Source organism: Cololabis saira, chromosome 17, assembly GCF_033807715.1.
Source record: "Cololabis saira isolate AMF1-May2022 chromosome 17, fColSai1.1, whole genome shotgun sequence".
Taxonomy (NCBI): domain Eukaryota; kingdom Metazoa; phylum Chordata; class Actinopteri; order Beloniformes; family Belonidae; genus Cololabis; species Cololabis saira.
This window is the reverse complement of record NC_084603.1, coordinates 13,219,183-13,246,331: the sequence shown is the minus strand read 5'-3', so window position 1 is coordinate 13,246,331 and position 27,149 is coordinate 13,219,183. Positions and strand designations below refer to the sequence as shown.

Below are 27,149 nucleotides of genomic sequence, written 5' to 3'. Positions count from 1 at the left end.
GGCTCGCCAGCAGTTATTCTGACAATAACAGAGGAAGTCGCTTCTCCCCCGAGGATCAACATCTGCTACCTGTTACGCTGCAACGTGCACAACGGAGCACATTAATGCACATCAAGGAGGTCCTGGGGCCAAACACACACACACTCACACTCACACTCACACACACACACAGGTATTCATGCTGGTTATCTCTGCATCAGGGCTGGGAGAGATGCTCCCCTGCACACGTACACTCCAGGCATTTATCTGAGCGCAGCTATGTTTAGAGCCCAGCGCCTGCATCAGCTCTTCTACCCTCCACACATATCTGCCTCCATCATCCCTCCATCATCCCTCTATCAACCCCCCACCTCGCCCACCTGCTATCTGCCGTCTGAGGAGATAAATCCTGCAGATTTACTGACGACTGTCAGCAACTCAGGATCCACTTCAATCAAACGCTGATTCTGTCCGTCTCAGGAAACTCAGAAAACGCTAAATATATCAGACATTATCACAGGTGGCTTAACTGCATGAAGAATACCACTTTAAAGCAACAAGACGACATACATTTAAAAAAAAAAAAATGATTAAAATGCATGTACAGGGCTGTCACAGAAAATTAGAATATTTTGATTTTCTGTAATGCAATTACAAAAACAAAAATGTCATACATTCTGGATTCATTACAAATAAACTGAAATACTGCAAGCCTTTTATTATTTTAATATTGCTGATCATGGCTTACAACTTAAGAAAACTCAAATATCCTATCTCAAAAAATTTGAATATTCTGGGAATCTTAATCTTAAACTGCAGACATCTGTAAAGGTTTTGATAGTTTAATGATCCGGAGCGTTCAGGTGTGTGTTAATACAATGCCAAAAGGGAAAGACATGACCATTGGTCTTTAGAGAAGCAACTGGTGCTGCATGTCAGTCTGGTGACGGTTAAAAAAACCTTTTCAAAACACTTTGGATCACTTTTAATCAGATTTGCCTGCAGTCTGAACGCGGCCATAGAAACTCAAGTGCTAAATTGTGAAAGAATATTCATTCGTAGAAAGCATTTTTAAAATTTCTTTCCAGAAGTCGCTCCCACCAAGGCCGCGTTCAGACTGCAGGCAAATCTGATTCATATCTGATTCCTTCTCATATCCGATTTTCAGGGCTGACTGTCCACACTGTTTTTAGCAAGTGTCCAAATCGGATCTGGCTCTGTTCAGACTGGGCCACATCATTGACTGATCTGACGGGTTGCCGTAGCAACGACGTCGGAGCGGAGGCGTTACCCAGCGCGTGTATTGTGTGAAGTCATGTAATTGCGACATCAAAAACAATATGGAGCCAGCTCACATGCTGTTCCATACCTGTAAAGCTGGGCATACACTGTGCAATATTTTAAATTGTTTGAGACTGCCCCATCTCACTCTAATCCTCCCGTCGGACCTCTGTTACTGGAACTCGAGGCCGGTTTTGGGGTAGGGGGGGGGGGCTATGCCCACCACCCAAACGTGCGTCCTGCCCACCCGATCAAAGGTTATGGGGATCCTTTATTTTTTTAATAATTTTATTCTTTTATATATATAAAAAAATCCCAAAATATCTGTACCGTTTCTGATTGGGTCGGCACTGCGCATCATTTTTAGACACAACAATGAACGCATACTGCAAAAGTTGTATCTCGGCGGAGGAACCCGGCGTCCCAGCAAAATGAGAAACAGAGAAAAGTGTTCAGAACAAAACCACCAGCAAACTAACAAACCACAGCTCACAGCGCGACTGAAGGCTGATTTATGGTTCCGCGTTACACCAACGCAGACCTACGGCGTAGGGTACACGGCGACCCGCAACGTACGTGGAAATGCGGTCTTTTTTCTGCTATTAAAACATGATTTGTAATGTGCAACACTCAAACTACAAATAATAGTTTTTGACGTGACATCAGAGATTGTACATGCTCTCTGTGAAAGGATGAGTAGCTCCACAACTGGAAATGGGCGGGTGGTTTGGAGCGTCTGGGACAGTCATATCCAATCTGAGTGTTTGGAGCTGTTCAGACTACGAGCCATCCGCCCAAATGAGATATGGATCGGATATGAAACTACCTCCCGGAGGTGGTTTCCATCTGGTTTGCAAAAATCGGATATCATGCGGTTTGGGACTGTTCAGACTTCAAAAGAGTCATCCAGTTTCAATCTGGATGGGCTAAAAATCGGATATTGGCTGGCAGTCTGAACGCGGCCCAAATATTGCATGATCCAACTGTGCAGTGCCTAGTTAAAAAAAGTTTTTATATACACACACACACAGTGTGTGTATATATGTGTGTATATATATATATATATATATATATATATATATATATATAGATGTGTGTGTGGATACTTTCTTTTTCTGGCAGCGTTTCCTTCTTGAAGATGATGAATCACCTCTAATCCTCCAGGTTTTATTAATGCGTTGCACGGTCATGGATCTAGTTTTAGCAGCCTCAGCAAATAGTTTGTTTTCTCCAATCAGATCAATGCCCTTCTCCAACAGATCTTTTCCACGACCACAGGGTGGGTCTTCTGGTATGAATCCTGAAGCACCGAGAAGCGCTGGCTAGTTGTTTCCAGCTGATTCACATGAATCACTGCAGTACTTTTCCAGCACCTATTTGCTTAGTTGAATCCAGGTGGGGACTTTTCCCCTGCCAGGCACTGGATGTTACATTAAAGCCGGTGGTTACAGAATATATCACGTATAATGGCCTCTTGATACATTTTACGGACTGATTCCTCACTAAGTTGGAGAACAAAGTTCCTCTCGTCCCATTAGTAACTGGCTGATTAGTCGGAGGGGCCGGTTCCTCGGGGTTGAACCCGGGTCGGGGCTAAAACGGCTCATACTAGCTGCTCTGGCAAACTATTTAAGATTAGTGCCACCAGTCCACTTATTACATGTCATCCTGTTTCCATTAGTGGGGGTTCTGGGTAATCCGCCTTTAACAGGGTCGACCCCGTCCTGTTCATTGGCGCAATACAGTCATACGATCTAGTCATCTTCATACTCGTACTTGCAGCAGAATCTTTCTGGTCCAAATGGTTCCAATCAGTGCGTTTACATGGGAAGTTTAATTCCTCTTTAATTTAGAATTAAAATTAAATCTGATTTAAAATGAGTAAAAATGACCATGTAAACACCTAATTCCAAATGAAAATGGCCATTCCGAATTTAACTTAATTCCCATGTACCGTAATTGGCTGGTTTATTCCGATTTTAAATCCCAATAGAATAATTCCGTGATCATGTTTACACTCATTCCGCTTTAAATTAATTCTGGTCTTTCTTTCTGCTCGTTCCCTCGCCCGTCTGTCTCCATGACGCTTATATTCCGCGCTGGGCTTGTTTTCCAAACAAAGTTTCAAGATGGCAGCACGCAGTAAACAGTGGTCAAGAGCAGAGACCATTTATTTAAAAATAAAATCCAAAAAGGATGCTAATAATGTGGTCCTCCATGTTGTTGCTAATTGAGTAAGTTTGTTTTCTTCCGGTAGACGTACATACGTAAAGACGTCCGGCCCCCTATCCAATCAGAACCTTTCCAACCCCCAGACCTTAAGAGGAATTGGATATTAGCCGATCAAACGTGTTTTCCATGTAAACCTCAATTTGGAATTACTATCTCCATGTAAATGTTTTCGAAGGAAAATAGTTTAATTCAGAATTACTTAATTCAGAATAGTTTATTCCAAATTAAAGAACATAATGTAACCGTGGCCATTGTATTGTTTACATGCTCTATATTCACATCTTGGTAATGGAGGCGCAGGTAAGCGGTAAAGGTAAACGACCCGGAACCCCGTTAATAGAAACATCTATCCAGGAACACTGGGACCATGAAAAGTTTTGACGACAAGAAAATCTGTAATGGCCTGAAATGATCTTGGTTATGACTCAGCACCTTTTTCCTCATTTAGCGATTGAGTTGCTTATGCTATGCACCGATCGGCCCTAAAGGAAGGGCATGACCATATATGGGAGTTGTTGGGTAACAAGGAGGGGGGACCCAAAACTTGGAAATCAATCCATGAAAAGCCAACATAATTTTTTTATTATTTAAAATGAGCTAAATTATGATTTAATTTATTATTTCCAATAATAAATCAAATGTTTCAGACGGGTTGACATCAAGTACGACTTTATTGTATATATGGGCTTAAATAATATTGTTAATGTTAATTTAATATTATGTAAATAACATGAAAAACGTTTGAATTAGATTACTATGTATAGAGGGTCTGCATTGACGTCAACACGCCCCTTTACTCGCACTGAGTGGCAAAACATCAGCAAAAACGGCTGCAACTAGTGGAGTAGACGGGATAACAGCCGATTATCGGCTTAAATTAAAGGCAGTTGGACTTGACAGTGACCCGTACAGTTACCCCAAGAACCAGTGGTCCATGGACATTAATATTTGGCCACGAATCCAGTTTCCTGATATTTATATCTACTTAATTTTTATGCCGGGGAAATACACGAAGCAAAGGCATACAAAAGTCTTGACGCTTGGTTCTACTTCAAGGCAGGTTGCGCAGGTTGTAGAAATGAAAGTGATGAGGACACCGAAATTTATGATTTGACCGTTTAACGTTAGCTACCCAAAAATCCAACATTTCCTGATACAAAATGGGAACCGCAAATCCACGTTTCGGTGCCTGGAATCCAGTTGTTTCTGAGAATTGCAGCGATCCATTTGTCTCTCTTAAGCTTATTTTTTTGCAGTCTGTAAAACGATAACTCTGATTTCTTGTTAAATCTATGAGTACAGTAGATCGCACAACAGCTCTTTCCCGTTTTGGATGTTTTCCAGTTGCTCAAACTGAAAGTTTACGCTGCCACTCAGTCTTTCTGCCACTCAGTCTTTCTGACACTCAGTGGGCGAAACCCCCTGTGAAGTCGCATCTGTGACGTCATGCGCATTGCCTCAATAACATTGCAATATATCGCAAAATTTGGATATTGCAATATTGTATCGTGACTCAAGTATGGTGATGTGTATTGTATCGGACGAGGAGGAAGTAGAAGTAGAGTAGAAGTATGAGAGTGTCCGATTTTTTTATAAGCTTCTTTACAAACCAGAACACCTGAAAACCACCAGGCTTTTCTAGTTTCCATGTAGAGGAAAGTAAACGGAAGCGAAGCGGAACGCTTGTGAATACTTCGGCCAAAATATGGCGAAATGAAACTCTCCCACACATGAGAACCGTGTAACGACTGCTCCTCTGACTATCTGAACTTTTCCAAGATGTCTGGATGAAGATGCTCGTTTCACACCTGCGTATAAACTCTGGCAAACGTGGAAGAGCTAATCTCATTTAGGTTCTTCAGTCCTCCTGCGGGTCACACAGTCGAGGCCTGCAGTCGGTTCACAGCTCGCTGGGAGTTTGTGTGTCAAAGTTCCCCCAAGAATCTGCACAGATGGACTTTTTCTTGGCCGACGGACGTAATTTAATTTTCTCCTTTTCCTGTGAAAGTTGAGCATTTTAAATATATTCCTGCTGACAGAGGTCCTCTGGTGATTTTCTGGGGTGAAAGAGTGATTTAACATTAGGACACTTCCCCCACAGCGGGGTCTCAGCTTCAGGTTTGGACCCACAATAACATGTAACGGTAATTTAAAACGGAGCTGGAGTGATAGCAGTTGGACCGGCTGAACCCACTCAGGACCCGGACTAGCGATAAACATCTTTAAAAAAAATATAACAATAATTTCCGCTTCTGTCATGCTCCCAAACCCCCTACTGGTACAAACTAAACTGGATTTATTAGAGCCGTTGGATGTTTGGAAAACAAACGGAGCTGAACCCTGGAGGCCCGTTGGACCCACCAGAACCGGAGCCGGCCCAAGGCATAAGCGAATTAAGCAGCTGCTTAGAGCCGCGTGACCACTAGGGGGCCCCCAAGAGTTAAAAAACAAAATTAAATACATACAATTATTTTTTTATGTGTGAGTGATGATTCATACATTATCAAAGGTATGTTATTGTACAAAAACACAATTATTTAGATCAGGGGTCTTCAAACTTTTTTAGCCCTTGGATGAGAGAAAAACAGAGCAGGGACCAGAGGTGTCAAGTAACGAAGTACAAATACTTTGTTACCTTACTTAAGTAGAAATTTTGGTTTTCTATACTTCACTGGAGTACATTTTTTTCAGACGACTTTTTACTTTTACTCCTTACATTTTCACACAATTATCTGTACTTTTTACTCCTTACATTTTAAAAACAGCCTCGTTACTCTATTTCATTTCAGCCTTTAAAAAAAAACTATCCAGTTAAATTGCTCCATCCGGATAGAGTGAATTTGGTTGTGGTTGTTTCAGATGTTCTTGTCCAGTTTTGTTCTTACATCCGTTCCCTCAGATTCCTGCAACTAAACTTGGATGTACATTCCAATAAAGGTTAGGATAAATGATAACATGCCTCTGAAGTTTGACTTTTTGCACCATTACAATACTTATAGGCAACTAGTCATCATATCTCCTGCTCTCTGAAACACATGTTAATGCTCAATAGTACACATATATGGTTCTTTAATATATTTGCATTATACTAAGATGCATTCATTTTCAATGGCTTTTGTCCTTAATGGCTTTTTCCCCCCTTACATTACTTTTAATTTTTTACTTTAAGTAGCAGTACTTTTATACTTTTACTTGAGTAAAAAACTCGAGTTGATACTTCAACTTCTACAGGAGTATTTTTAAACTCTAGTATCTATACTTCTACCTGAGTAATGCATGTGAATACTTTTGACACCTCTGGCAGGGACCCCCGCTTGTAATTCTTATTTTTCCCTTTTTTTTTAATATGTCAAGTTTTAGGCCTGGCTTATAATAACTTTTGAATGTGTTTTATTCTGCTTTTATCACCTTATTAACCAATTCCTGACTGGGTTATTAGCTACATGTGTTTACGGTTGATGAAACTTTGGCCTCGTCAGACGTGGAAGGAGTAACGTTAGGCCGAGCTGTAACGTTACAATCTCCAGCTTTAGGCTTCGTTATTGTCACATATTTATCCATCAGGTCTAACTAGCGTTAAATATGAAATAGCCAAGTCAATTTCGCAACAAATTTTCTTTTCTTAAACAGCTAGCTAGCTCGTTTTTCCGCTCTAAAGTTGCACATTTTTCCATAGTTTTCAGAATTAATAATTTAACTTAATATTTGATTTTTAAACAATTTTCGTTACCTTGTTTCTTGTACCTCTGTTCATTTACATCATTATTTAAGTATTTGTTTGATTTTATTTGTTTATTCTATTTAATAATGTCTGTTTTTGTACATTTGAATTTATTCTTATATGAAGAACATATTGACGAGGTTCTGTTTATCTAAGTTGAGTGATTTTAATTATAGTTCTAGTTTTTGTAGTACTTTGTTGTTGCACTTAATCGTTGTTGTTCCACTTCAAATTGTTGTTGCACATTGTTGTTGCAGTTTATTTAAACCCGAAATAAAGTAGATAACGTGTTTACAGTAAACGGTTTATAAATGATCTATTTGATTATTTTGTTTCTTTTAGTCGGCCTACACTGTATATGACACTCAGTATCAGACTTAGTACTATATCACTTTAAATATTAAGTGTAAATCAACCCCAGGCCGCTCTTGTAGCTGAATTTCCTCCCATTTCAGATTAAAAACCATAGATGGGCAAAAACATGCCAGGCTGACAATAGGATGATGGAAACAACACTGCTGCAACTGTGCAGCTCTTTCCCCTTTTATCTATTGCTAAATTTGTTAATCTGTTGTCTGCTTCTATGGTCTTAATCACTGTGGATTACAATCTACTGTAACTACAACAAAAAGCTCTTCCATCTAGTTTTACAAGTTTAGTTTAGTTTATTTCGAACATGTAAAAAAAACAAGAAAAAAGATAAGAAAACAAATCCAGGTGGACATTCCACCACATAAAGAAAAAAAACAACATCAAAACACATATTTCAAGTTACATGTTCGAAAAGGAGTGGGAGGAAGTATAAATGTATTTAATCCCTCCCCCTTTCCACAACTAAACATAAATTATATGTCTATTTATTTTTTAATCTATACACTAATTTGTATAAATATCATTTTTACAAAAATAACCTGTTTAATACAAGATGTAAGCTCTATCATAAATATAATATAACTATGATATAAATATAATACATATATCTAATTATATAAACATACAAAGCAGAACACACAGCTGATGATCTTTAAACACAGTCTTCACTTTTATACCTCAAATAAACCCTTTCTTTATATTTATTTTTAAATTGTTTTATGTTTGTACATTTTTTTAACTCCAAATTCAAACCATTTGAATTCAACTGTTAAATTCCACAAACTGATACACAAAAACGTATTTTTGTTGTACTCACGAATAAAGATTTGAGGTTTAGATTTTCCCTTAAATTATAACCCCCTTCCCTCCCAATGAATAATTTCTGAATGTTATCAAGTGTATTTGTAATGACAGGAAAGAACGTGAAATAAGTTTATAGTGGGTGTGTGAATGATCAATAATCAGTATTATTGGACCGGCCCTGCTGGCGTCAAGTCGTGGAGAAGTGTCCTTGTCGTGGATTTGGTCGATGTTTCATGCACCCTGATAATCCTCGTCACCCGCCGGCCGATGGGGGGGCGAGTCGGCCTTCGGGGAAGAGCTGCTGTAAGACAATCCGAGGCCTTGAATACCAGCCGGAGCGCTTTAGATGTAGCAGGAGATTCTGTGGGAGCAGGAAGCTCAGCTGTTTGGTACCGGTGTCGGTCACGTCACGCCGCTGGGTCGCCGTGGCGATGAACCTCCAGCCAGACAAAGGGAGGGTAGAGTTAGTTTTTTTACTTGTCCTTGGAGCGCTCAAGAAGAAATGATGAGCCAGGAGTTCAGAAGTAGGACAGTGGCCACGGTTACATGATGTTTTTTAATTCGTAATTAATTCTCACGTTTCTACCCGCCCTGCTGGTAGAAACGTGTGTCGCAGGCTATGACGCAAATCTTCTTTAACAGAAATGTTGAAATTTAATATTTATTCTACACATTTTTACAGCAATGGAAAACGTTAAGAATGTTTGTGTCATGTTTGTCCTTCTGCAGAAACCATATTAATACAAAAAATATATATTTCCCACTATGGAGCCAAATCAAGGCCAAAAGTTTTGCTAATTTGAAAATAAAATTTGAAACTGAAAATTATTTTTTACAGTTTCAATTTTTTTTTTTTTTCGGTATCAGATCTTTTTTTCAGTTTCAGATCTTTTTTATTTTTCAGTTTCACATCTTTTATTTTTTTCAGTTTCACATCTTTTTTTTTCAGTTTCAAATTTTTTTCCACTGCCAATCACGTGAATATAGTGTATATACAGTGTTGAATCGTACTTCTACTGATAACTTCGGCAACCTACGTTTCCTGAAGGCAACATGACTGACGAACGTCCCCCGACTTCTCTGTTCTGCTGTCACTCATGATGCCACACCCCTCTCAGTTGATGCCACGCCCCCCACGCCAGATCAGGGCCAAAAGTCTGAAACTGAAAAAAAAAATTGAAACTGGAAAAAAAAAAGATGTGAAACTGAAAAAAAAGATGTGAAACTGGAAAAAAAGATCTGAAACTGAAAAAAAGATTTGAAACTGAAATAAAACGTTCTGAAACTGAAAAAAAAGATCTGATACCGAAAAAAAAAATGAAACTGTAAAAAAAATTTATTTTCAAATTAGCAAAACTTTTGGCCTTGATTTGGCTCCATATCCCTCCCCCATCTACTTCCATTTTCAAACATTTTTGAAAAAGCTCCAGGAGCCACTAGGGCGGCGCTAAAGAGCTGCATGCTGCTCTGGAGCCGCGGGTTGCCGAACCTCGCTAAGGGGAGTAAAAATGTATTTCTAATGAATTAAAATAAAAACACCCTCAAGCGTAGCCCAGTATCAAAACAGATACCCATCTCTGGACATCGTGAAAACAACAAATTGTTCCCCGGGGGCCGGTTGAGCTGTACTCTTGTGACTAACAGAGATGCAGTTATGCAGCTCGCACCACAGAGCGACTCGGCCGTCACGCCCAGCAGCATATGCAGATTTAAGGGGAATATGACATGCCGTCTAGAGGACATATTTAAGGTTTGTTTGTGCAAGAATCCGGCTCTGCAGCGTTGGAGAATGTTTATTTCCTCTTATATTTAGCTCGTCTTTATTGGCATCTATTTCTGCTCTAATTGGGCGCGTCTACACTTCTATCTGCTTTTATGTGAACGTCGATTTATGTGTTTCTTTGTGCGTGTGTTTTACTGGACGGAGTGGCGGATGGCAGTGCAGTTGTTTGCACTTGTATGGGCTGCGTGTGTGTGTGTGTGTGTGTGTGCGTGTGTGTGCAGCGTGTGGTCAGTCTGTGGTTGCGGCAGTGGGAGGGACGGCAGGGCAGGCTGATAACAGAGTCTGCAGGGACCTCACATCCACCACCACTATTTTTACCGGGCCCCAAAGCGGAGCGAAGGCGCGCTGCAACACGTTCAGAAAAAGACGCGTGTGCACCAGCAGTTAAACGCCTCGCCATAAAACAAGGCGGACAGAAAGGCTCGATATCTGCCCTATTTACTACTGCAGACTTTTTTTTTTGTTTGTTTGTTTGTTTGTTTTTGAACCCCATAATGTTACGTGTCGACTGTCATAATGTACTGGGAACTATACAGGATTTAAAGCTGGAATACAGTGATATTAAATTAAAGCTGGTGTTTAACCTCTAGAGGCCCAGGCTGTTTTACATGCATTTTTTATTTCTCTTTGCTATTTGGGCTTATTGGAACATAATTAGAATAAAAACTAAACATCGTCTTTTGATATGATGTACTTTTGGAGAAAAATGATGTCCACATATGTGGATTCTTGTTCTGAATTTCCATAAAACACAGTTTCACACTCATCTTTGTGAAATAGAATGAAAAACTTTATTTCCACCTTGAACACAGGATTTTTTGTCCTTACTGCTTTTGCATGTATTAATAATACATACATACATACATACATACATACATACATACATACATACATACATACATACATACATACATACATACATACATACATACATACATACATACATACATACATACATACATACATACATACATACATACATACATACATAAAAATAATAGCTAGAATTTCAAAAATAGACAATCATGAAGACAATTAAAAAGAAAAATAGATGCAAACAGCCAACAGAGAACCCAGGAACCGGTTTGGTGGAAAAGGGGTAATGGAGGACGTACCGTATTTTGTGCACCGGGTTCTAAGACGCATGATAAAACATATATAAAATGAAACATAACAGTCTGGTAACTTTATTCAACTCGCTCACAATAACTCAAAATATCGTTCAGTTGTAACTGAAATCTGAAAAATACTTTTTACATTTTAAATAATTCGTCTTCCACGAATCCACCAATTAAAAGTGGAGGAGTCCTGTTCTCTGATTGGTTCATCGTTGCCAGCGATAACAGACACCTGAAGTTAGTGGGATTATGATGTAGATTTGAAAACTAAGTTTAATCTAAAAACCTAATGATGACGTCCAATTACAGTAAGGTAACGTTGACTAGATGTTGGATGATGGTTGATTGCAGCTACATAATTAGTTATCTAACGTTGTCTGACGTTGCAACCTGTATCCAACCGTGTCTGAACGGTCCGACCATCAGTCGTATCGTGGAAGGAGATCAGAAGTTCAGCCTCCAAACCTTTTTAAATAAAGTGAACCTTTCCTGAGTTGTTAATGTGCAGTAATGATTAATGTCGGTGGGTGACAACAGTTGCTCTGCCGGAGCTTAAAGTTCAAAGCTGTGGCATCGTGGGGTTCCTTAAGTAAAGTCCTCCTTTCACTTCAGCTCACTAAAGCTTTATTAAGGTCTCTCCATCCTGAAAGGAGGAGGTGTGAAGCGAAGCCTGAAGGTGGCAGGATGAAAAAAAGAAACTCCAGAAGCAGAAGCTTCTTATCGTTTCATTCATCTGAGCTCCGTGTCAGCGTCTCCGCCCAGACGGGGCGTCGTTCTGGCCTCCGTCTCCGGAGCGGGAACAGAGAGGCAGCCTTTTCTATAAATATGTCGGCTCTCACCATGCCGGGCTGGATCCAGCCGGTTGAGTCTCCCTCCGCGGGGACTTCCCGGCCCAGAGGACGAGGCGTAGTGACACCAGAGCCCGTGCTGGCACCGCGCCGCCGCGCTCAACCGTTTAATTACCCGGCCCGAGCTCCAGATCCAGCCTGAACCCTGAAGAAGCAACATCCAGAAAACCGTTGGGTTCTCACACGTCAGCTGACTTGTGTTTTCCACGTCACATCAAACATGGTGGTTATTGGGTTTAATGTTTTAACGTTTATCCTGGAATCAGACTCATCTGGTTTGTTTGGGGGGTTAAAGATACGGCAGGAGGCGCATCGCCATGGCGACGGTGCATCGTCAACCCCTACCATCAAGCCATCATTCAATCGGCTTGTCGGATGCGTGAACTTTTACGCGAGTGAGTCACGCGGCGGGTGGCGCTGACACATTCTTGGGTCGTCAGTCACGCCAGGTTCCAGGAAACGAATAATAAACTCTTCGAAAAATTACAGACACGCTCTCGGGGTGCGACTGATCCCTCGGAACCGCTTCCCGTCGCCGACGCCGCCACCGACTCCTCGTATCTGGAAAAGCCCTCGTTGGGTGACGAGGAAGAGGAGGAGGGGGAGGAGGAGGAGGGATCCGGGGGTGTGAACGGCGTTGGTCCGGGCCGGTGGGCGTTGCCGCCCCGGGCGTGGAGGTGGCGCGCGGGCCAGGACTCGGCGGCCACGCTCGGTGCTACGTGGTCGGCCTGGTTTTCCCCCACGTTGCCGTTCCCTGCGCGGCGTAATGAATAGCTTCCTGCTGGTCTGTGGCCGTGGCCCCAGCTTAAAGAGTATACTTACCGAGGCCCAGAATACACACCCCAGCCAGCGGGCCGGCCGGCCGGCCAGCGCCTCGCAAAATTCCCAAACAGCAGTCCACCTGCTGCAGGGCGGCTCGCCGTGCCTCGCTGACCAACGCAGAGGTGTTTTTAGATGCTATTATTTTGTCTTCGTGACACAATTCGTTGCTGCTGCATTGCTTGATGATGGTTTTAAAGCCTCATGGAATAAATGTAGCATCTCATTGTACCCGTTAGGATATATATGTATGCACACACACACATGCGCATTTTTTTTTATTCATTCATTAGTATGAAGTGGTTCTTAGGGCCAGTCCCAATCCCCCCCTCGCCCTACTTTTCAGCACTACCCCTAAATTTTGCGTGTTCCCGTGAGGGTAGTGGTGTCCCAATTCCTCTTTTCATCTAGGGTTAGTGGACATAACAAGGGCTAGGGGGTAGGAATCTAGCCCTTAAGAGCGAGGGATTTCAGATGCTGACTTCGCGGCCGAGGGCCAGAAAAAATTCCCAGAATGCTCTACGTCATCATTTGCAGACTGAATCAAACAATAAAACATGGCGGACATTTCTAATGTTTAGTGAATAAAATCAATATTTTGAGTTAGTTTCTGCATAAAAATGCGTTTTGATTACATTTCTAGCGAGAAATATATATTTTACTTTCATAATATTCATTCAGTGAGTGTACATAATCACTCGCTTGCTCGTTGTTGCGTTGTATCTTCAGATCTCGCCAGAATAAAGGCTGATTTATGGTTCCTCGTTACACCAACGCAGAGCCTACGGCGTAGTTTCTGCGTCGATTTAACGCGGAACCATAAAACAGCTCCCGACCTGGCGGCTCTTCTCATCCCGAAAACATCGGAGCAAATTTTATCCAAATAACCGGCGTTATTTGGATAAACTGAGCCCAAGTTGGGGATCTTAACGGTTACTTTTACGCCTGAAAAAATATTAAAACTTAATAAAGTGGCATATTAACAGCGCTACAGCTGACATAAAAACAGCTTTTAGCTCTCGGCTTCCTGATATGGTGTGACGTATGTGCAAACGTAATTACGCAGTCGCTTACGTACCCGAACGTAAACCACGCAGTGACGTAGCAAGTGGTGTCCCAATCCCTAGGGAACATTACAAGGGCCCTACGCCTTGTGGCTTCATTTTGAGGGCTAGTGGTAGAAAGTAGGGGGTGTATTGGGATTGGCCCTTGGTCTCAGTTAGTTTTGTTTACAAAAATATGTGATAAGTTTAGTGTTTTAATGACGTCGGTCCTTATACTTTCAAGTCACCCAAGGTCACCTTACAAGAATAAGAGCATTACATATAAGTGTTAAGCATAACATACAACATAAGCATGACAAACAAGCATAAAATGACAACAAGCATTATTAATCCAAACAACATTAACCGATATTGTGGCCACGGAGACTGTGCAGTCAGAGGGAGTAGCCAGTTTGAAAAGGTGAGTTTTGAGTTTGGATTTGAAGGTTACTATGGAATCTGAAAGTCTTATGTCTGGTTATGTATGGTTTTATAACCTCATAGAATAAACATAGCATCTCTTTGTACCTGTTACGATATATAAACATGTATACATACACACAGGCATTTTCTTTTTGTCAGTATGAACCAATATTCAAATAATTCTCTGTGTGCATATATTTTATTTATTTATTTATTTACTTACTTATTTATTTATTTTCTTCCTTGTACATCTGCCGGAAATATGTCTTGATGGAATATTTTGTCTTTTTGACACAATTAATTGCTGCTGCACCGCTTGATGATGGTTTTATAGCCATGCAGAATAAATATAGCATCTCTTTGTACCTGTTAGGATATATAAACATGTATACACACACACACATTTTTTTATTCATTTATTGATATGAAGTGGTTCTTAGTCTCTGGGTAGTTTTTATATTTACAAAAATATGTGATAAGTTTAGTGTTTTAATGACGTTGGTCCTTATACCTTGATATGCTCTAATTTTTTTTTTATTGTTAAAAGGATCCTGGAGTCAACGGAGAGGTGTTTTTCATTTCAGCTCTCGCTTCCTAACAAGCTGTCTGAAGCAGATAATGTTGATGGAGGGACATGTGGCCCAAAAATTGAAATATCTGTTCTCGAAATATCCAGTCTGATTGTTCAGTATGAACCAATACTCAAATAAGTAGAGTCTCTGTGTGCATATGTGCTATTTATATATTTATTTATTTATTTTCTTCCTTCCTCGTACATCTGCCGAAAATGTGTCTTGATGGATTATTTTGTCTTGTTGACACAATTCGTTGCTGCTGCATCGCTTGATGATGGTTTTAAAGCGTTGCGGAATAAATATAGCATCTCTTTGTACCTATTAGGATATATAAACATGTGTACATACACACACACTTTTTTTATGAAGTGATTCTTAGTCTCAGTTAATTTTATATTTACATGAACACATATGTGATAAGTTTAGTGTTTTAATGAGTCCCTATACTTTGATATTCTCTCATTTTTGTTTATTGTTAAAAGGATCCTGGAGTCTTTCCCAGAGTCTGTCGGGCTGCATCCTCAACGGTCGGGGTGTTAAAACATTAACACAAGGGTGCACGTTCACACTCGGCGGTTAATTAGCGTCTGATTCAGTCAGAGTGCATGTTTGGACTGTGGTAGTGGAGCTGGCAACACCCCGGAGGGACCTCACCCGGACATGGGAGGGCACACGGAACCAGAACCCCGATACCGGTGGACGGATAACGTAATAAAGTGTGTGTGTTTTTGTGTGTTTGTGTGTAGGTGCTGTTTCTCCTGCGTTCCCTCCAGACGGACTCGCACCGGCCGCCGCCGGCAACAAGTGGCGCTGGCGAAGTCCTCGGTCAGCGCATGTGGCTCGCTTCTCGGTAACTCTAGAGAGACACACACACACACACACACACACACACACACACACATACATATACATACTCACACACACACACACACATATATATCCACACACACACACATATCCACACACACATATATACACATACACTCACACACACACACATTCCTCCTCTCTTATTAAACAGTTTTCGGTCCAGCGTTTCTGATCCAGTCCAACGTTTGTTGTCGAACTTTTCCGGTCCAACGTTTCTGGTCCGACGTTTCCGGTCCGACGTTTCCGGTCCGACGTTTCTGGTCCGACGTTTCTGGTCCGACGTTTCCGGTCCTACGTTTCCGGACTAGTGGTTCTGGTCCAACGTTTCCGGTCCAACGTTTCTGGTCCGACGTTTCCGGTCCGACGTTTATGGTCCAGCGTTTCCGGTCCAACGTTTCAGTTCCAACGTTTCTGGTCCAACGTTTCAGTTCCAACGTTTCAGTTCCAACGTTTCAGTTCCAACGTTTCTGGTCCAACGTTTGGACCAAGGTCCTTAATAACAATTAATAATTACAATATAATTCTTATTATTATTCTAATTATCCAACAGTCAGAATAACGGAGACGGTTGGAACTGTGACGTTATAAAAAATAAAGATAACAAACGTAAAGTTTTTGTAGCTCCAAACTCTTTTAGGGAGTGTTTTAGTCTCTAACACTGAAAGTCGACAGAGTAGTTTAGAAGTTTAGAGGTCAACCGCCAAGTCTACCACACAGAGACACACACACACACACACACACACACACACACACACACACACACACACACACACACACACACACACACACACACACACACACCCCTTCACCACAGATAAGCATCCCCTCCCCGACTAGAAGAAAAGCTCCTTGTCTTCGGGTGCATCCCGCTCAGCTTCCATATCAAAGAGCCTCCCGCTGACCCGTCTGCAGACCCCCCCTCAAACAAAGACCCCCCCCTCTAATGACTGGGGTCAGGTCCAGGTCTCCAGCCTCCACCGTGGCTCCACTGATGAGCCCTTTATTAAGATGACGGGGTGGATTCCTGCTCACCGGAGCGGCCCGGCGTCTGTCCCCTCTGATCAGGCGGCACCGGGCCAAGCGCTTGGATCCAAGGACACAACGGGTCAGAGGACCTCTGTTTTTGGAAAGAAGAGAGCCTCCCAACTCGTCCAGAACACCACTAATTTGAAGAGGCTGGCGTCCAGCGAGGGTGGAATGCATTGTTCGTCCGCCCTGAGTCACCGTTGGGTTTTGGCCTCGCTTCACTTGTCAGTTGTGTCATTTTGGAGTTTTTCTGGCTGCGGGAGGAGCGTCGGCGCTCCGGCGCTGAGTTCCTCGTGCCCGGACGGGCCCCCGGCTGCAGGTGACCGTCGGCTCTGTGGCGGCACATCCGGCCTCCAGCCGTATTATTAAAACCTCTCCGGCAACTTGTTTGGATCGTGATGTAGTGATACAATTTTTGAATGCCCTGTTTGTAATGTAATATCACATCCAGACGTATAAATACACCCAGCTTGCCTCACAGCGCTCGTCCCTGCCAACACTCCTCGGTTAACCCGTTACAACCTCAGGCCTCCTGTAAAAACTTCACAACCAGAGGGTTTTTCACTTAAAACTGGCCTCGAAAACTCAAATGATGCTTCAAAAGTATATTTTAATGGGGTTCCCTGTACAAAAGAGGTTGGTCTGGAGCATTCAGGCGTAATAACATAGTGCCAAAGAGGGAAAAAAATCAGTAATGTTCTTAGAAAACCAATACTGCTGCCTGTCCGTCTGGAAAGAGCTATGAGACAATATCCAAGCAAACTTTAATCCATCTTGAGAAAGATTATTCATGAATGGACAGGGGGTATCCTAGCTGTGGCCAGAGGCCTCGGCTAGCATGATGCCTTTGTGACTGTATAATTAAAGACACTAGAAGGCTTAAGGTGGCGAAGCTCCTTTGGAAAAAATTGCAAGACGTCTGGAACGAACTCTTGGAGACAGAGGAAACTGAATTGAATCTTAACCTAACCCTAACGTCAGTCATAAAATCCATGCATGTCCACATCTGGGATGCAGTGATGCTCCTTCACAGTCAATCCTAACCTTAATTTAACATGTAACATCATAAAATCCATGCATGTCCACATCTGAGATGCAGTGATGCTCCTTACCAGTCAATCCTAACCTTAATTTAACATGTACCATCATAAAATCCACGCTTGTCCATATCTGGGATGCAGCAATGCTCCTTCACGGTCAATCTTAACGTTACCTTAACCTGTATAATCCTAAAATCCATGGAGAGACATTCTTTAATCCAGAACACCTGCAACCGCTTCCTTCTTGCCCTCCACACTCTTCCGGACCATAAAATTTGAAAAGACAACGTGAACAACCCTTGGTTGTCATAGATACTCACAATAACTCAGTCCTGGGCTATACATGCCCCCTCTGGCCAACCGGGGGACCAGATGGGGTGGGGAGGATACGGCCGGAATAACGTGATCCTTCCACGCGCTACGTCCGGCCGGAGAAGCCCCACCCTGTCTGGTGAAAAGATGCGGCCTGCTCACTCCTCAGGTTAAGGAGGAGACCTCGGCTCAGTGCGGGGCCCTCCCGGGGTTGGTAGAGGATGGCAATGCCCAGGACTGCCGGTAGGTAGGAGCACTGGGTGATAAAATGGGGGAAAAAACCGGGATAAAAAAAATATTAAAAAAAAAAGATACTCACAATAACTCATCAAAAGTTGCAGAATTGCGGTAAAAAGGTGGAACAGCATCCAAATCAAAACGGGGGTTCTACAGTGAGGAGGCAGAGTGAAGATGATTGGGGCACTGCTGAAAAGTCCGTTGGTAGCTGAGCAGCTATGAAGTGACGGAGCTCCTGGTAGATCTGGTCGTTCCTTATCGCCCGTCTAGATCCCTTTTTAATTCTTTCCTCAGCCACCAGGTTTATGAACATCTGCACCTCAGAGTTGGATCACCAAACAGACTTCTGCTGCTGTTGCTGGTAGAATAAAATGAACAGGACCGTTAGGTAGGAGCACTGGGTGATAAAATGGGGAAAAAACCGGGATAAAAATATAAAAAAAAAAAAAAAAAAAAAAAGAATAAAATGAACAAGAAGCCGTCAGAGTCTCTTTCTCTGATGTCACATCCTGACTCAGACGTCTGACTCCAACCCCCCGACCAATCGGTGGCCTGTAGTGTGATGACATCACAGCCCGACTCAGCCGCTTAGAACCTCGGCAGAATAGATATAGAAAAGTATCTACTCGGGACGTTGGACCCCTAGTGGGAAAGAACCAAAAGCTGTTCCTGAGGGATGCGTTGTTGTTGTTGTTTACCTGAGCTCGTGTTTACCTGGTGCCACATAGCATGTTGCATCAGGTGGCGAAGCTTTAATCCCTCACACACAGTCCTCATGTCACGGTAAGAATTTGTCATCTCGTGGTAAAGACGATAAATTCCCATTGACGTTTTTTTTAACAAACATGGCGGAAGGCGGATCTGAGAGCGAGGAACTCATTGTTAAACGAGGCTCCAGCTCCAGTTCTGGAACTGGTTTGGATTTAAAAAGAGTGACGAGGAGCAAACATCTATTATATGCAGAGTCTGCAAAAACAGAAGGAAATGGTTGTTACATTTTGATATAACGTTTGACTATTACGAAATAAAATTGCAATAGTATCTAATTTTTGGCATGTTCCAACCACAAGTTAATTTGCACATTTTATTTATATTAGAAGAGGTCATCACTGATAGGATTTTAATTTCAGTGAACTTTTATTTATTTGTCCTGTTTCTTTATTTCTCAGGTTGTATTTTTTTCTACTCTGTTATTTTATAAGCTAAGAAAACTTGGAGGACCATGGTACTTTTGATGTTTGCTTTTACTGTTATCCCACTGTTTAAGCCGTACAGTTTGAATAAATGTTGAATCTGTTCTTACATTTCAAACTTGTTTCATTTGAGTCTTTACAGTTTTGCAGTACAGGTGTACTACTTTAATTGGTTTTTATTAATTCAATTTAATTGGTGTAGTTTAGTAGCATTTAGTATTCTTTTAGAGCAGTGTTTTGGGGGCTCCAAAGACTGAATATGGTGATAGATTTATTGTTAAAAAGGTGGAGTTGAATTGGTATTTTTTTTATCGTCATTTTAATCGTTATCGGGATAAATGCCAGAAATTATCGTGATACATTTTTTAGTCCATACTTCCCATCCCTAGTGTTTGTGTGTGTGTTATTATTAGCAGAGTGATGAAAATATGATGTCAAGCTCACACACTGCCTCCCTTGTTCTCACACACACACACACACACATATATATATATATATATATATATATATATATATATATATATATATATATATATATATATATATATATATATATATATATATATAATATAAAAGATCTTCACATGTACGGATGATGACTGCGTCGGATGTGGGCGGAGCCTCCTCCAGACTGCTTCCTGTTTCACAGCCGTTCCTCTCCTGCGTTGAGACGGTTTAGGAGTCGGGTTGAGAGTCAGCTGGCGGCGTCTCATGGGACGCTCACGCACCCCCGGCCTCGGGGACGAACCACCAATCAAAACACCCGTCCTAGTCTCCATTCAGGGTCTTATCCTGCGATCTACTGACCCGTCAGGACAGTCGGCCGTTTGTTCGGAAATGACGTTGAAGGGCTTTCGTGCATCAGCCCATAACGGCCACATGAGCTCGACAACGACGCTCACTCTCTCTCTCTCTCTTTTTATTTTTACTCTCCATTTAATCTCTGAGACACAGCGAGACTGAGTATGACATGAAATTAGTAATTAATCACAAATATTCATATTACAATATAAATGGTTTTAACATTCATTCAACTTGTCATTTATTTATATTTTAAATCATTTTTTAAAAACTTAATTTTGCACTGTTTTTGAGTTTGCTATATTTACTGATAAAATAATAATAATTAATAATGACAATAATAATCAAATTTCTTATGCGAAGACAACCTAAGTGTTCAATCATTCCTGCTCATTCTGAATTTATAGTTTAATGAGGAAAAATTGGCGGTGGTTTTATTTCCAACCCCCCCCCAGAGAGTGTTTTGAACAAACATTCTATTCAAAATACAAATACAGATGCGAATAAAGTTTACATTAAGGATTTGAATTATTTACAAGATTCTGTGTACAGATTATTTTAGCCATCATAGAGTTTCAAATGCCGGGTTTGGGTTTAAGCATCTCTCCCTTTTATTAAAGACGTCCTTCATGACAAGTTCTGGGTTTTTTAAAGTCTTGTTTTTAAAGTGTCGTGTGGACGGTGAAGCTCATCCTCCTCTTCCTCCAGACAGAACAGCTGTGCCGTGACCAGAGGAGCCTTCCTGGACGTGCTGCTGTGTCTGTGTGGCCCCAAGAGGATCCTGCTGGAGGGTGAGTGGCCCCCAGGGACCTGGAACATGAACCAAGTCAGGTTTATTATTATTAATAATAATAGTAATGAGGATGATGACAATAATGACATGCTGTTCCATTAGCAGTAAGGTTACGGCTTCCTACTGGAGTTTTATGATACAGAGTTTGTATATTAAAAATATATGCACCATATACAAGATAGAAAGGTATTTACACATAAAGGTACATGGATGGATCCATCCATCCATCCATCCATCTATCAGTCCATCCATCAGTCCATCCATCCGTCCGTCCATCATCCATTCATCCATCCATCATCCATTCATCCATCCATCCATCCATGCATCATCCATCATCCATCCATCCATCATCCATTCATCCATCCATCCATCCATGCATCATCCATCCGTCATCCATCCATCCATCCATCCATGCATCCATCCATCCATCCATGCATCCATCCATCCATGCATCCATCCATTCATCCATCCATGCATCCATCCATTCATCCATCCATCATCCATCCATGCATCCATCCATCATCCATTCATCCATCCATCCATTCATTCATCCGTCATCCATCCATCCATTCATCCGTCATCCATCCATCCTTGCATCCATGCATCCATCCATCCATCCATAATCCATCATCCATCCATCCATGCATCATCCATTCATCCATCCATCCATTCATCCATCCATCCATCCATCCATCATCCATCCATCATCCGTCATCCATGCATCCATCCATCCATCCATCCATCCATCATCCATTCATCCATCCATTCATCCATCATCCATCCATCCATCATCCATCCATCCATCATCCATCCATCCATCCATTCATCCGTCATCCATCCATCCATCCATGCATCATCCATCCATCCATCGTCCATCCATCCATCATCCATCCATTCATCATCCATCCATCCTTGCATCCATCCATCATCCGTCCATCCATCCATCATCCATTCATCCATCCATTCATCCATCCATCCATTCATCCATCATCCATCATCCATCCATCCATCATCCATCCATCCATCATCCGTCCGTCCATCCATCATCCATCCATCTATCCATCATCCATTCATCATCCATCCATCCATTCATCCATCCATCATCCGTCCGTCCGTCCATCCATCCATCCATCCATCATCCATTCATCATCCATCCATCCATCATCCATTCATCATCCATCCATCCTTGCATCCATCCATCATCCATCCATCATCCATCATCCATCCATCATCCATCCATGCATCCATCCGTCCATCCATCCATCATCCATCCATTCATCATCCATCCATCATCCATCCATTCATCATCCATCCATCCATCAATCCATCCATCCATCCGTCCATCCATGCATCATCCATCCATTCATCCATCCATCATCCATTCATCCATCCATCATCCATTCATCCATCCATCATCCATTCATCCATCCGTCCGTCCATCCATCCATCCATCATCCATTCATCCATCCATCATCCATTCATCCATCCGTCCGTCCATCCATCCATCATCCATCCATCCATGCATCATCCATCCATCATCCATCCATCATCCATCCGTCCGTCCATCCATTCATCCATCCATCCATCCATGCATCATCCATCCATCATCCATTCATCCATCCGTCCGTCCATCCAACCATCATCCATTCATCCATCCGTCCGTCCATCCATCCATCATCCATTCATCCATCCATCATCCATCCGTCCGTCCATCCAACCATCATCCATCCGTCCGTCCATCCAACCATCATCCATCCATCCATCCATCCATCAGTCCATCCATCCATCATCCATCCATCATCCATTCATCCATCCATCCATTCATCCATCCGTCCGTCCATCCATTCATCATCCATCCATCATCCATTCATCCATCCATCCATCATCCATTCATCCATCCGTCCGTCCATCCAACCATCATCCATCCATCAGTCCATCCATCCATTCATCCATCCATTCATCCATCCGTCCGTCCATCCATTCATCATCCATCCATCATCCATCCATCATCCATCCATCCATCATCCATTCATCCATCCATCGTCCGTCCATCCATCCATCCATCCATCATCCATTCATCCATCCATCGTCCGTCCATCCATCCATCATCCATCCATCCTTGCATCCATCCATCCATCATCCATCCATTCATCATCCATCCATTCATCATCCATCCATCATCCATCCATTCATCATCCATCCATTCATCATCCATCCATCCATCCATCCATGCATCCATCCATCCATCATCCGTCCATCCATCCATCCATCCATGCATCATCCGTCCGTCCATCCATCCATCCGTCCATCCATCCATCCATCCATCCATGCATCATCCATCTGTCCATCCATCCCTCCATCATCCGTCCGTCCATCCATCATCCATTCATCCATCCATTCATCCATCCATCCATCATCCATCCATCATCCATCCATCCATCATCCATTCATCCATCCGTCCGTCCATCCATCCATCATCCATTCATCCATCCATCATCCATCCGTCCGTCCATCCATTCATCCATCCATCCATCCATGCATCATCCATCCATCATCCATTCATCCGTCCGTCCATCCAACCATCATCCATCCATTCATCCATCCATCCATCATCCATCCATCATCCATCCATCCATCATCCATTCATCCATCCGTCCGTCCATCCATCCATCATCCATCCATCATCCATCCGTCCGTCCATCCAACCATCATCCATTCATCCATCCATCATCCATTCATCCATCCATCATCCATTCATCCATCCGTCCGTCCATCCAACCATCATCCATTCATCCATCCATCCATTCATCATCCATCCATCATCCATTCATCATCCATCCATCCATCCATGCATCCATCCATCCATCATCCGTCCATCCATCATCCATCCATCCATCCATCCATCCATGCATCATCCGTCCGTCCATCCATCCGTCCATCCATCCATCCATCCATCCATGCATCATCCATCTGTCCATCCATCTATCCATCATCCATCCATCATCCGTCCGTCCATCCATCATCCATTCATCCATCCATTCATCCATCCATCATCCATCCATCATCCATCCATCCATCATCCATTCATCCATCCGTCCGTCCATCCATCCATCATCCATTCATCCATCCATCATCCGTCCGTCCATCCATTCATCCATCCATCCATCCATGCATCATCCATCCATCATCCATTCATCCATCCGTCCGTCCATCCAACCATCATCCATTCATCCATCCATCATCCATCCATCATCCATCCATCCATCATCCATTCATCCATCCGTCCGTCCATCCATCCATTCATCCATCCATCATCCATCCGTCCGTCCATCCAACCATCATCCATTCATCCATCCATCATCCATTCATCCATCCATCATCCATTCATCCATCCGTCCGTCCATCCAACCATCATCCATCCATCCATCCATCAGTCCATCCATCATCCATCCATCCATCATCCATTCATCCATCCATCCATTCATCCATCCGTCCGTCCATCCATTCATCATCCATCCATCATCCATTCATCCATCCATCCATCCATCATCCATTCATCCATCCGTCCGTCCATCCAACCATCATCCATCCATCCATCCATCCATCAGTCCATCCATCCATCATCCATTCATCCATCCATTCATCCATCCGTCCGTCCATCCATTCATCATCCATCCATCATCCATCCATCCATCATCCATCCATCCATCATCCATCCATCCATCATCCATTCATCCATCCATCGTCCGTCCATCCATCCATCCATCCATCATCCATCCATCCTTGCATCCATCCATCCATCCATCATCCATCCATTCATCATCCATCCATTCATCATCCATCCATTCATCATCCATCCATCATCCATCCATTCATCATCCATCCATCCATCCATCCATGCATCCATCCATCCATCATCCGTCCATCCATCCATCATCCATCATCCATCCATCCATCCATCCATGCATCATCCATCCGTCCATCCATCCATCCATCCATCCATCCATGCATCATCCATCTGTCCATCCATCTATCCATCATCCATCCATCATCCGTCCGTCCATCCATCATCCATTCATCCATCCATCCATCCATCCATGCATCATCCATCCATCATCCATCCATCCATCATCCATTCATCCATCCGTCCATCCATCCATCATCCATCCATCATCCATTCATCCATCCGTCCGTCCATCCATCCATCATCCATCCATGCATCATCCATCCATCATCCATCCATCATCCGTCCGTCCATCCATCATCCATTCATCCATCCATCCATCATCCATTCATCCATCCATCCATCATCCATCCATCATCCATTCATCCATCCGTCCATCCATCCATCATCCATCCATCCATCATCCATCATCCATCCATCCTTGCATCCATCCATCCATCCATCCATCCATCCATCCATCCATTCATCATCCATCCATCCATCCATGGTGAATACTTTTACTTCAGCAGCTCCACCGCCGCCCCGCGTTGCAGAGATTTATGGTTGACAGGAGTTGGCTTGACGTCTCAGTAGTTCAGAGAAGAACCATCGCCCCCCCACTCGCCCCCCCATGCTGAGTAAATGCGGCTCGGCGGTGCAGGAATGTGAAACCAAAGGCGAGCGTAGCGCTTGACAGATGGTGGGATTGTGCCGATGACCCACTTTCTGCTGTAGTGCTGTACGAGGAGGGGCATGTGCTGAACACATGCTCGCCCGGCTCTGGAAACACTGAGGAATTCTCCCAACAAGCATGTAGACGGAGGCCTGACTTGGATCTGCTCCTTACATAACCAAACACCAGCCTCCGGCCTTCGTCTGAGCCGCTATTATTAGAGCCGGTCCTGGACGTGACCCCCCCCCCCCATCTCCTAATCCCCCGTCTCTTCCTCCTGATGCCTCATTAAACTTCTCAGATCAATCAGTAATCTGGGATCTGGTGAGGATCGTGTGGAAGGAGCTTCAACTTTCACGTAGCTGAAGGAGTTGAACAATACGGAAGAGGATTAGAGCCATGCAGGAGAAAAATAAAAATATTTTAGAAAAGGAAGATTTTTTTTTTCATTATGCACTTTGAGAAAAAAGTCGAAATGTCGAGAAAAAAGTCGAAATGTCAAGATTAATGTTGAAGTACAATTTCGAGAGAAAAGTCGAAATGTATTTCAACTTTATTCTTGAAATTTCGACTTTATTCTCAATATTTCAACTTTATTCTTGAAATTGTATTTCAACATTAATCTCGGACATTTCAACTTTTTTCTCGACATTTTGATTTTTTTCTCAAATTGCACAATAAAAAAAAAATCTTCCCCTCAAATATTTTTTCTCCTGCATGGCCCTAATACTCTTCAGTAGAAAAATTCCCTCTTTTTTTATTTTTTTTATTTTTTTATTTTATTCTTTATTTCATTCATTAAAAGAAAAACAAAGCAGTACAATATAAATACAACAAATCTCTTTCCTTGAATGAAAGGGAACAGAAAGAAGACTAAGCTTATTTTATCTGTCCCTTTTTCCTAAGAAATCAAATTTCAATTAATGTAATAATAAAAAAACAAATTACGCATTAAAAAAAACCACTTTCCAATAAACGTAATTAAAAAAAAAAAACTACAACAAAGTTATGAAATAACACAAAATACAGTAGCTGTCATCAAACACAGATTGTTGTATTCTTTTTTGATTCAAAGAAAAAAAATGTTACAATGATACTAAAAAGAGAGAGGAAAAATAGAAAACCCACCTAACTTAACAATTATCATGATATTTCTTCATCAAACTGGCTTTTATTATTCTTTTAAATGTAATGTTTGATTTGCATTCTTTGGCTTCTGTATCCAGATTGTTCCATAAACTGATACCTTTTACAGAAACACAA

The 27,149-nt window shown here is 42.3% G+C and overlaps 1 protein-coding gene across 2 annotated transcripts in view; it reads left to right on the top strand.

Moving 5' to 3' along the window:
• Window positions 1-27,149, top strand: part of thada (THADA armadillo repeat containing) — a 154,561-nt gene that overhangs the window by 87,347 nt on the left and 40,065 nt on the right. For both annotated transcript variants that reach the window (XM_061745696.1, XM_061745695.1), the window contains exons 29-30: window positions 15,745-15,848; window positions 21,186-21,268. In XM_061745696.1, coding sequence (XP_061601680.1) covers window positions 15,745-15,848; window positions 21,186-21,268 — 187 coding nt within the window. The remainder of the gene's footprint in view (window positions 1-15,744; window positions 15,849-21,185; window positions 21,269-27,149) is intronic.